General features: G+C 47.4%; 1 protein-coding gene across 1 annotated transcript in view; it reads right to left on the bottom strand.

The window, feature by feature from the left end:
* Positions 1 to 2,249: 2,249 nt before the first annotated feature.
* tex264a (testis expressed 264, ER-phagy receptor a) overlaps positions 2,250 to 12,905 on the bottom strand; it is a 120,228-nt gene continuing 109,572 nt past the window's right edge. The window contains exon 4 of the mRNA XM_056275435.1: positions 2,250 to 4,155. Within this exon, the coding sequence (XP_056131410.1) occupies positions 3,773 to 4,155 (383 nt within the window). The 3' untranslated portion in view covers positions 2,250 to 3,772. The remainder of the gene's footprint in view (positions 4,156 to 12,905) is intronic.

The raw sequence follows: 12,905 nt of genomic DNA, 5'->3' as shown, positions 1-12,905 counted from the left end.
CAGGTCAGTGCCACGCGGAGGGAGCTCCCCCGGGGACACGGTGTTTCCGGTCCTCTGCTAAAAAAAAGAAAAGAAAAGAAACACACCTTCACACTGGGCGCGGGCGCTCAGCGGATGTAGCATGCCATGTTATCTCTCTGCTCACGTGCGGTGTAATGAGGTCAACAGTTACCATCATCGGGGGGGGGGGGGCAGTAGTCTCCGTGCCCTCGGAGGTGCATGACACTCCTGTGGCTTCCACTATTAACTCAATCAGTTGTCGAGGCAGTTGTGCCGTCTTTCAGTCTGGCTTTCACCCCGGTCGCAGGGTGGCGGCAGGGCCGGGCCGGGCCGGGGGGGGGGGTGCCAGGACAGAGACTGCGGCTGCAGAAGACGGGTGATGGGGGCATCCGCCCTGGCAGACGGATCACACCTCCGTATGCAACAGCTGTCAATCTCAGTGCCTGCTCCCCAAGCACGGCGCTGCACTATACTACACTGCTCCTCCGCTGCTCCCGGTCTGCACGTGCGTTCCTGAATGGCTCGCGACTTTTAAAGCTGCAGTCCTCATTTTTGTTTCACTCGCCAACACTTACGGCGATGTACGTTAGCGCGGGAAAGGGGGGGTGGGCTGTGGGGGTGAAGCCCCGCCCAGTAGTAGCAGGTGGCTGTGTAACTTCTTAGACCCAACAGTGTTCCTAACTTTTCCTAACGTACAAATTCTAAAATAAATAAATAAATATATAAATAAAACATGCCTTTATGTTAAACAGTGGGCGGGGCTGTGTGGAATGTACATTATTAATAATAAAGTGAGTAAACACTCCATTCCAAATCTGCTACACACGCCCCTTACAAACAAAACAATGACGTCATACTGTATAGCGACCGGGGGGGGAGGCGGTCATTCTGACTGTCGGCGGTTCTGCGCTGGGGGAGCGCCACGGCTGACGGGCCGTGGCGCCCCCAGAAATTTTTCATAGGGGTGGCCAAACGGGGCCATTGGAAATCTTGGGGTGGCACACCAAAACCAAAAGGAATGCTATTGTGCTATTGTAGTGTACTGTATAGGCTAGTTGAAAAACTGTCAATACGAGGGTTAAGGAATCGATACTGAAATACTTTGGTTTCTTATTTTTCATAGTTAATGTTACTAAATATCTGATGTGCTTAGACTAATACTGGTACAGTTCACATTTTGAGTTCCACAACAATTCTGTTTTAATGTGTTATGTATCTGTATATATTGTAACGTGGCTGGGGGTGGGGGGGCAGGGATAGTGTCAGGGTGGCCGTGGCCACCCCTTGGGGGCGCCACTGCTGATGGGACTGTTAATGTTAGATTTCAAAAATGTGTTTTAATGATGCGGCGTTCACGTTGTGGTTATTCTTGTGTTGTTGTTTTGGGGGTTCGACTCAGACTAAGTAGGACACCGTATACTGACTGACTGACTGACTGTAGGACCGTGACTGGGACTGATGTCGCCACTTGGAATATGGGGGAGGGGGGGCGTTACGTTGTTGTCAGTTCTGGTCCGTTCTGGCCCCTTTTGAATAAAAGAGCACTTCCGGGGTCGTGCGGTGTATGGGGCACGGGAGTTGCGATTAAAAAGAGATCTCTGCCTCTCGACTCGTTCTTCCACGCCGGGGGCAGCCGGGACGCGAACCCGGGTCGCCCAGTCCACGGGCGACTGCGCTAACCAGTCGGCTAAAGGGTCCGAGCCGTTAGCCCACAGGCTAGCGAGTCTAGTCATTCGTGGTCGCTACACTACCCCGCTCCTTCGGGAAGCGCGTCCCCGCGCCTCTGGGCGCACGCGCTTCCAGTGGTCTCACCATCCCACTTCTGACACCAATGTAGCGAATTCAGGGGGGGGGGCAGCCGGGAACCGCCGCAGCCAGGACGTGAACCCGGGTCTCCCACACCATGGGTGACTACGTTAACCAGTCGACTAAAGGGTCCGACCCGTTAGCCAACAGGCTAGCGAGTCTAGTTATCCGTGGTCGTTACTTGTCGTTTTAGTTGGCAGCTCCCTACTTAAAACATCTTCCCGCGCGCCTGACTGGTTAATTGAACCGGCGTCTCGCGGCACTTCCGCTGAACATGGAAAAGTCGCCGGTGTCGTGCCAGTACCCTCCCCACCGCCAAACTAAAGCCGCATGGCTGAACTTGGTTGTCACATGTGTTCAAATGGCTCGACTTGAGTGTGTTTATGAGCGTACTCATAGTGGGACAGTGCACAAGAAAATAACTGATTCCTGTTTAACTTTTCAGTCCAAATATTTATTGAAAACAGAGAGACACATCCACGGTGAAGTGACATACATTATTCCCTGTGACTCACAGCACCAGGCGAGCCACCCTTATGGGAGAACCAGCCTGCTGAAGTGAGTCAAAGTAGGCTACAACATGACCGGGGAAAAAACGAGGCGGTTCAACGAACCAACAATGGGTACAACATGCCTAAGTCGAAATAAGGAAGCAATTACCTGAACACGGTTTGACAAAAAAAAAGTTTAGCACAGCGTTGAAAACACCATTTTCATTTCCTATGAATCCTTGTGTCTGAGTCAGGCTGCACCCTAACACAACACCCTTCTCCTGCATGGGCCAGCCTGAAGAATTCATTCTGCTCTCTGCCCCCCGATGTCAGGGTCACCCAGGTGTTCAGCCTCGTCCAAACTGCGGGTGTACACAAACAGACCGGCGAGGCAGAGATCCCCCTGGCTGTGGGCAAATGAAGGAGTAAAGCGGAGACGCGTTATATTCTTCCAAGATGCTCTATCAGCAGCCCCCAAACTGAAGGGGGCAGTGTGGAGCAAAGCAAAGGGAAGAGATGGGTTAAGGACAAAGCACAGGTAGGAGAGTGTTGATACAATTGAAGATCTACTGTACTGTCTGCAAACTGTGTCATTCCTCTAACCCCGATGTTAGCGCATTTTTCATCAATGCCGACGAACAAACCACCAAAGATTTCAGAAGATTATTTTTCACATGTCGTCCTTGGGTGAAGAGGACGCCAGCCTTATACAAACTCTCATGACTTCTTTGCCTTTATTCCATAATCCACTTGGCCATCATCTAGAGGGGGACGTCCCATAGGTTGAAGACAAACGCACAGTATCCTAAATTACGGAATGTTTTGGGTATCGTAGTTAGTTTCCAGTCAAGAAAGTCAGAAGCCAGGTATTGCAAATGAACAGGTGTCAAACAATAAGGAAAGAGCTTTGAAAAATATCAACAAGCATACAAGGTAAATAGGTTCAGACTCGGTATAAGTGTGGCGGCGACGTCAACATCCATGCTCTAATTTCTGCAATCTCTTCTTTAAATTTTACAGGACAGGATTCGAGACGGGAATGGTGGAGGATTCACAAAGTTCTCGGGACATTCCCCTGAAATATGCAAATTTTAAAAATAGCTCTTGATTCTCAACTATTCCTCAGGATATGCACTTCAGGTGTACTGGAAAAGGTTTGCAGTTTTGATAAGCTAGTAGATGCTCAGTTAATACTACTCTCCAAAGAAAATATGTGAAGTACTGGGAAAAGAAATGATTGAGAATTATACATGGGGAAAAAAAATAAGACTTTTTGAAGGCTAAAAAAGAAGCTATAGAGCTTAATAGTATTGAAAGGCCCAGATATATGGCATGTTGGTCATGGCGCATATGGCTATATATCCACCAACAAGATTACATGACAGGTAACCGACAACAGCTATGACTGAAGAACTATCTAACAAAGCTGTCATTGTATAGTTACATCCCACGTCTCTTGGGCATCAATCCCTCTCCTACTCCTCTCCAACCCCTAAGGGCTCCATTTTCTCAGCCGCCAACTCAGTTGGCTCACTGGCTTTGTCTTCAGCCTCAAGGCCTTCCTCCTCTTCCTCCTCCTTCCCATCCACCGCCTCCTCCTCCTCCTCCTCCTCTACCTCCTTGCCCTCCTCCTGCACCATATCCAGTTCTTCAAAGGAGGAGCTGCTGCCCAAAGACTTGTTGGAGCCCGCTTCGCTAGGGGCCCGTTGCTGGGCATGTTCCTCCTCCCCGTCGGCCAGGTCTCTCAGGGGGAGGGAGGAGGCCAAGGAGGCGGCTGTGGACGCAGCCAGGGACGTCTCTCTACTGTCCCAGGGCACCCCGCTGCTCACCGAGCTCACGTCACTGTGGGAGTCGGCACCTATCAAAGAAAGGAGAGAAAGAAAGAGAAGATTTGTTGAGGATTATTGTGACTTTGTACAAATGCCCATTTAACCACAAAAAAAACCACTGGTGAGAACCCTTAGCGTCGTGACGTTGGACCACATCTCTCAAGCTCATCTCAGTTTGCCATAAGATATTAAATGGTAAATAGACTACACTTATATAGCGCCTAGTCTACCGACCAGTCAGAGTATTTACAGTGTATGCCTCACATTCACCTATTCGTACACTGATGGCAGAGGCTGCCATGAAAGGCATCAACCTGCTCATCAGAAGCAGTTAGAGGGTTCAGTGCTTTGCTCAAGGACACACTCTCCAGAGGAGCTGGGGATCAAACAAGCAACCTTCCGATTACTAGATGACCCGCTCTACCACCTGAGCCATGCCGCCCCAACAATTAGTCTGGATTCATAAGCACATCAGCTGGAAGCTGGACCAGTCAGTCAAACACGGGAAGGGTTTAGATGGTAGCAATTTGTTTTTATCTAAGGCACTTACAAAGACATACATAGTAACAAGCTACAAAGACTGACCTAGCGGTAGTGATGTTTGCTTCAAGCAGACCAGCACGTGTGGAAGTGTGGCATTCTGGCTCTATTTCATCAAGTCTGTTTTGTGGCTCTGATTGATTAAAGGCCAATCCATCTCACCTCATCTCATCATCAGCCGCTTTTTCGGGGTCGGGTCGCGGGGGCAGCAAGCTAAGTAAGGCACTCCAGACGTCCCTCTCTCAAGCAATGCCCTCCAGCTCCTCCTGGGGGATCCCAAGGCATTCCCAGGAGATGGACATGTAGTCCCTCCAGCGAGTTCTGGGTCTACCCCGGGGTCTCCTCCCAGTTGGACGTGCCCGGAAAATCTCCAAAGGAAGGCGCCCAAGAGGCATCCTAATCAGATGCCCGAACCACCTCGACTGACTCCTTTCAACGCGAAGGAGCAGCGGCTCTACCCCAAGCTCTCTTCAGATGTCTGAGTTCCTCACCCTATCTCTGAGGCTGAGCCCAGACACCCTACGGAGGGAACTCATTTCAGCCGCTTATATCCACGATCTCACCCTTTCGGTCACTACCCAAAGCTCATAACCATAGGTGAGGAGTGGAATGAAGATTGATTGGTAAAATCAGAGCTTTGCCTTTCGCCTCAGCTCCTTCTTCACCACAATGGTCCGGTACAACGTCTGCATTACTGCTGATGCTGCACCAATCTGCCTGCCATTCTCCCGCTCCAACCTACTCTCACTCATGAACAAGACCCCAAGATACTTGAACTCCTTCACTTGAGGCCACAACTCATCCCCAACCCGGAGCGAGCAATCCATCATTTTCTGGTAAAGAGCCATGGCCTCAGACTTGGAGGTGCTGACTCTCATCCTGGCCATTTCACACTCGGCTGCAAACCACCGCAGTGCCAGCTGGAGGTCGCGTTCTGACAAAACCACATCATCTGCGAAGAGCAGCGATGCAATTCTGAGGTTCCCAAAACAGACACACTCCTCACCTTGGCTGCACCTTGAGATCCTGTCCATGAATATCACAAACAGAATCAGAGACAAGGGACAACCTTGGCGGAGTCCGATACCCACCGAAAACGTCTTTGAGTTTATGCCGAGAATGCGGACACAGCTCTCATTTTGGTTCTAAAAGAACCGGATGGCTTGTAGCAACTGCCCTGGTACCCCATACTCCTGCATTACCCCCCACAGAGTGCCCCGGGGTACACGGTCGTAAGCCTTCTCCAAGTCCACAAAACACATGTAGACTGGCTTGTCAAACTCCCATGCCTCCCTCAGCACTTTGGCAAGGGTAAAGAGTTGGTCCATTGTTCCACAGCCAGGACGGAATCCACATTGTTCCTCCTGGATCTGAGGTTCAACAATCGGTCGGAGCCTCCTTTCCAGCACCCTAGAGTACACTTTCCCAGGGAGGCTGAGCAGTGTGATGCTGATCCAATCGCCTGCAAAGTAATTTTGGTTCCCACCCACTGACGACATCCCAAATACTTAAGAATGCCTATTGAATCTTGCTTTTGGAGGACCCAGAGAGAGTCTTGTTAATGGTTATAGAGCAATTCATTATTGGTAACCGGACAATTAAAAAAGAGGAGTTAATGAGACTTTGCTAATAAAGTCTTTCAATAATACATAAGTCTTTTAATAATAAATAACTTCACTAAACCACCATGGGATGTAACAAGAGCGGTCACTAGCTATCATTTAGGCCCAGTGCCAACACATGCAGGCGATAGCCAATGAGAGCTCTTGTTACATCCCTCAGTGGATTAGTATAGTTTGGGCACAAGACCCCAGAGTGACACTGAAATGACTGTCAAATGGATCTTTAAGAATATGAATCTAGCAAATTATTTCTCTTACTCTTTTAAAAACTGTTAACAACAAACTGACTTACAAATCTCAGCATTTATTTATTTATTTATTTTAATTGATCTATTTATGAATTATTTTATTTAGTCATTTAATCAGACTCAGAATCAAAATACTTTATTCATCCCCGAGGGGAAATTAGGTAATTTATTCAAACCTTTTTTATATAAAGTATTTATTAATAGATTTATGTATTAATTTGTAAAGTCATCAATCCCTCTTTTTATTGTCCATTTAGATACCAATTAATGAACTGATCAATAAGCATTAAGAAGACTCTCTGGGTCCTCCATACTTGTTAGACCACAAAGAGCCAAGAGAAATTTGTGAGTTGGCTTTGCCAAGCTGCAGAACCCACCCCGCTGCTGATGTAAAATGAATCAAGGTTGTAATTGTTGTGTACAGCCATACATGCAGGATTCGTCCCTGGCAGGATGACAGATCACTACCACATTTATTCCTGCCAGAACATTCTAAAACTTTTACTTTTTGATCCCATATATCGTAGCACACTCAGCAATACTACATGTCCCATTATTAAATGTCACATGCCTTGGGTCTACATATCATCAGCGGTGCTGGTTGAGACATAATATCACAAGTATAAGGACATGGTGAGTGAGAGTTCCCATGTAGTGAGAAAGAAATGGGTGAATGCACCCAAATACAAAATTCAAGTGACGTTTGTCTACAACGTTTAGATGAATGAAGCTACATTTGATTCATACATACAATGCCCAACCCACGTTGCAGGTTAATTATAAGTATGCCATTAATTATGACCTCTAACACGTTACAGATTAGTTACTAGATCACATATCAGCACACCCCATCCCACCCCAACTTCCACCCTCCAATCCCTAACGTAGCACCAGACACAACAAGCCTGTTTTATTTCTGAAAAGTTTGGGGGCAGTGAGATTTTTTCCACTCCCGGTATGGGAAGATGGCGGCACAAATTCACATTTGCAGCGGCCTCACCCAGAACCAGTGTGGGAAGATGGTGCGCAAATTCACATTTGCGGCAGTCTCATCCAGTACCGTCCATGCATTGTCTTTGTTCACGTCTAAATTTTGTCTTCACTTCCAGAAATTGAGGTACAGAAGAGGTACACTTCTGTGCTCATGGGTACATTACAGCAACAGAGGTACAATATTGTACTTTGAATGATCAGATATGTATCTTTCCATAAGCTGAAAGGTAACAAAGGTACTTAAAAGACAGTGAAGTACAATTACATGGGTACATTATTGTACTTCAGAAAGGTACTGCCCCAGTGACAAGCATTTGTATCCACTTAGGTACACACTTGTACTTGTTTTTCTTAAGTGTGTTCGTTTGATGGCTGGGAGAGCTGGCGCTGGATCGGCTGGGAGAGCTTGGTCTGCTGCGTCCTGTGGGCCCAGGGCCGTGGTCCCTGCCCGAAGCTGTGCCCGAAGAGGAGACACCAAGGGCGGTCTGACATGACGTGGAAGCGGGGCAGGTTAAGCTAACTGCTAGCCCATGCAGACTGGCAGTTCTGACAGTCATCCTGGCTGGGGTTCATTTTCTTGGAGAGTGATTTTTTTTTTGTAGTTTGGATATATGTGTTCTTATAGTTTTTGGATATGTATTGCACTGCTGTGGGCTGGGGAAAATGATGTTTTGTTTTATTTAATGTGTGCAAGTGCATGAAATTAAATGACAAATGAAGTGTTTCTGATTCTGATAAGAGCCTGCCTTAAGCTGCAGAGGGTTCAAGGATAGCTGTTGTGTTCCTTCTCAAAATGTCAATTGGAATGTGTCTGTGCATATGTATTATCACGTGTGTGTGTGTGGGTGTGCTTGCGGCATGTTCGTGGCTCCCTCTTCTACAGATCCGGTGCTTCAAATTTTGACGCATGCTCCTTAACCAGATCTATTCAGAGAAATTGATGCTAATAGGTTATTATCATGATACCAACCCCATTTCCTCCTGGGTCAACCCTGTTATCAAAACCCATTAAGAACCTACATGTCCAATAGCCTGTGATGAACCTAAATTCAGTGGCTAAAGACGAAATAAAGAATGGCTATCACAATGCATTATGGGTCCAAAAACTTGCAAATAACTTTACCTTAGTAACCTGGAAAATGTGACGCAATACTTTACAAGGAGGACAGGTTTGCTACGGCTGTCTGCAGAACGGAATAGGAAGCAGAACTCATGGGGAGGACAGCCATTAGCAATATCAACATGATGGAGATTTCATCAGCGACATGATCAGCTGGCTAATGCTTTCAGAGTGATGAAGGGAGGCCAAAAGCGGAGTCTGACTGGCTTGAATTCACTGACGCCATAAAAGCAAACACCTTTCATCCTCCTTGTTTGGTGTGTGTTGCCGCATGGAGCAAGGTGAGAATAAAGGTAGTGAAAGAGTTACCTCACACCGGCGAGGAACGAGGAATTCCATTTGGATATAAAGAAAAGTATGAGGTCACCACCCACCGAAAACAAACAAATGGGCATCAAAGCAAACTTTTCTATTATAAAACCCATAACTTCTTTGTCTTTCATGGGGAGCGAGTGAGAGAGAGAGAGAGAGAGAGAGAGAGAGAGAGAGAGAAGAGAAAGAGAGTAAGAGAAATAGAGAACAAGAGAAAGACAGACAGAGTGAGAGAAAGGGAGAGAGGGTGAGAGAGAGAGCGAGAGAAAGAGCGAGAGAGCAGGAGAGACAGCAAGTGAAAGAGAGAGGGAGCAACAGAAAGACGGCGCAAGAGAAAGAGAAGAGAGCAATAGAAAGAGAGAGAAAGCACGAGACAGAGCAAGAGCAAGAGAAAGAGAGCAATAGAAAGAGAAGAGAGCAAGAGAAATAGAGAGACCAAGAGAAATAGACAGAGAACAAGAGAAAGACAAAGACAGAACATGAGAAAGAGAAAGAGAGAGCAAGACCAAGAGAAAGAGACAGAGACAGCAAGAGAAAGAGAGACAGCGAGAGAGACAGCAAGAGAGAGTGAGACAGAGCGAGAGAAAGAGAGCGAGAGAGGGGGGGGAGAGAGGGAGCTTTTGTCAGTTTAACACATTAAATATTGGCTTAAGACTGTTAATCTTGTCCCGGGTCCGCGTGGGCTTGGTAAAACACTGATGTGGAAAAATAAAAAAAATTCTAAGTCTAATAATCTTTTCAGGGTTGATTAATGCATCACACCTCCCACCTACAGACAGCCCACCTTCACAACCCATATTATTTACCGCCAGTTGGTCTCCCTTCCATCTCCCCCTGTCTTCATGCTGCCTACTACACAACACAACACAACACAACACAGCACAACACAACACAGCACACCGCCGGCTGAGAGGAGAAGACGGGCGCGACCAATGAGAGTTCATGAGAGTCGGCACACGATGTGTTTCCTGTCTGAATATCTTACTGCAGCGCTCGCTAAAGTGGTGATCAATCAGACACAGATGAGGGATGTATTTTCTGCCGCCGTCCCACAGGGAGGCTGAAACACGACGGTCCGGGCCTTTTTCCTGCCCATTTCACACCGCGGATAAAACTCATCCCCACGTTGCACCGTGTTTGCACTGCATGTGTCAAGTGGGACCAGGACACAATAAAACACAGACGGTCTCTAGGCTCCTCGCCGAGGTCAGGCTTTCACTTTCTTCCATTTCCCTCAGCCCATCTGACTATCAGACGAAGCGCTCCGATCCAGATCCTGCCCGCATGCCCTCCTGCCTCTGCAGGCTGTAATATATGGGAAGTTCAGTGACAGTGACAGGAACTACAACAGGCTGATGAACACCCTGTTGACCAGCTGGCAAGTCCAAACAAAACCTTTGTGAATGGTCTTCATAGGGACAAGGTCCAGTAGAAATCAGAACCAGAATCAGAAACACTTTATTTGTTGTTTCATTTCATGCACTTGCGCATATGAAATGAGACAAAACATTGTTTCCCCCAGCCCACAGCAGTGCAACACAAAGACAAAAACATGTCCAAAAACTAAAAGAACACATATGTCCAAACTAACACATATACAATGGTGTGAAAAAGTGTTTGCCCCCTTCCTGATTTCTTATTTTTGTCACACTTAAATGTTTCAGATCATCAAACAAATTTAAATATTAGACAAAGATAACACAAGTAAACACAAAATGCAGTTTTTAAATGAAGGTTTTTATTATTAAGGGAAAAGAAAAATCCAAACCTACATGGCCCTGTGTGAAAAAGTGATTGCCCCCCCCCCTGTTAAAACATAAATTAAGTGTGGTTTATCACATCTTTGGAAACCTGAGTTCAATTTCTCTAGCCATACCCAGGCCTGATTACTGCCACACCTCTTCTCAATCAAGAAATCACTTAAATAGGACCTGCCTGACAAAGTGAAGTAGACCAAAAGATCCTAAAAAGCTAGACATCATGCTGCGATCCGAAGAAATTCAGGAACAAATGAGAAACAAAGTAATTGAAATCTATCAGTCTGGAAAAGGTTATAAAGCCATTTATAAAGCTTTGGGACTCCAGCGAACCACAGTAAGAGCCATTATCCACAAATGGCGAAAACACGGAACAGTGGTGAACCTTCCCAGGAGTGGCCGGCCGACCAAAATTACCCCAAGAGCGCAGCGACGACTCATCCAAGAGGCCACAAAAGACCCCACAACAACATCCAAAGAACTGCAGGCCTCATTTGCCTTAGTTAAGGTCAGTGTCCATGACTCCACCATAAGAAAGAGACTGGGCAAAAATGGCCTGCATGGCAGAGTTCCAAGACGAAAACCACTGCTGAGCAAAAAGAACATAAAGGCTCATCTCAGTTTTGCCAGAAAACATCTTGATGATCCCCAAGACTTTTGGGAAAATACTCTGTGGACTGACGAGACAAAAGTTGAACTTTTTGGAAGGTGTGTGTCCCATTACATCTGGCGTAAAAGTAACACAGCATTTCAGAAAAGTAACATCATACCAACAGTAAAATATGGTGGTGGTAGTGTGATGGTCTGGGGCTGCTTCAGGACCTGGAAGACTTGCTGTCGTAAATGGAACCACGAATTCCGCTGTCTACCAAAAAATCCTGAAGGAGAATGTCCGGCCATCTGCTCGTGACCTCAAGCTGAAGTGCACTTGGGTTCTGCAGCAGGACAATGATCCAAAACACACCAGCAAGTCCACCTCTGAATGGCTTAAGAAAAACAAAATGAAGACTTTGGAGTGGCCTAGTCAAAGACCTGACCTGAATCCGATTGAGATGCTGTGGCATGACCTTAAAAAGGCGGTTCATGCTCAGAAAACCCTCCAATGTGGCTGAATTACAACAATTCTGCAAAGATGAGTGGGCCAAAATTCCTCCACAGCGCTGTAAGACTCATTGCCAGTTATCGCAAACGCTTGTTGCAGTTGTTGCTGCTAAGGGTGGCCCAACCAGTTATTAGGTTTAGGGGGCAATCACTTTTTCACACAGGGCCATGTAGCTTTGGATTTTTTTTCCCTTAATAATAAAAACCTTCATTTAAAAACTGCATTTTGTGTTTACTTGTGTTATCTTTGCCTAATATTTAAATTTGTTTGATGATCTGAAACATTTAAGTGTGACAAACATGCAAAAAAATAAGAAATCAGGAAGGGGGCAAACACTTTTTCACACCACTGTATCTACAATAAATAAAAAAATAGAATAAATCACTGTCCAGGGGAGTAAACGCCAACCAGGATGACTGTTGTAACTGCCGATCTGCGTGTGCTAGTAGTTAGCTTAGCCTGCCCCACTTCGACATCCTGTCAGACCGCCCTCGGTGTTTCCTCTTCAGGTGCAGCTCCAGTCAGGGCCGTGGTCCTTGGGCCCACATGACCCAGCAGACCAAGCTCCCTCAGCCGATCCAGCGCCAGCTCTTCCAGCCAGACACCTTCGACACACCTCCCCGCACTCCACATGACGACACCAAAAACACAGCCAAGGCTAGGCGAGGCCGCCGCCAGGCCGCCCTTGGTGCCATCGGAACTGCCGGTCTGCATGGGCTAGCAGTTAGCTTAGCCTGCCCCGCTTCCACGTCCTGTCAGACCGCCCTCGGTGTTTCCTCTTCGGGCACAGCTCCAGGCAGGGCCGTGGTCCCTGGGCCCACAGGATGCAGCAGACCAAGCTCTCCCAGCCGATCCAGCGCCAGCTCTTCCAGCCAGACACCTTCGACACACCTCCCCGCACTCCACATGACGACACCAAAAACACAGCCAAGGCTAGGCGAGGCCGCCGCCAGGCCGCCCTTGGTGCCATCGGAACTGCCGGTCTGCATGGGCTAGCAGTTAGCTTAGCCTGCCCCGCTTCCACGTCCTGTCAGACCGCCCTCGGTGTTTCCTCTTCGGGCACAGCTCCAGGCAGGGCCGTGGTC

The sequence above is a fragment of the Lampris incognitus genome, chromosome 2 (genome assembly GCF_029633865.1).
Source record: "Lampris incognitus isolate fLamInc1 chromosome 2, fLamInc1.hap2, whole genome shotgun sequence".
In the NCBI taxonomy this organism is placed as follows: Eukaryota; Metazoa; Chordata; class Actinopteri; order Lampriformes; family Lampridae; genus Lampris; species Lampris incognitus.
Note: the sequence above shows the minus strand (reverse complement) of the source record. Positions and strands in the feature narration are given on the sequence as shown.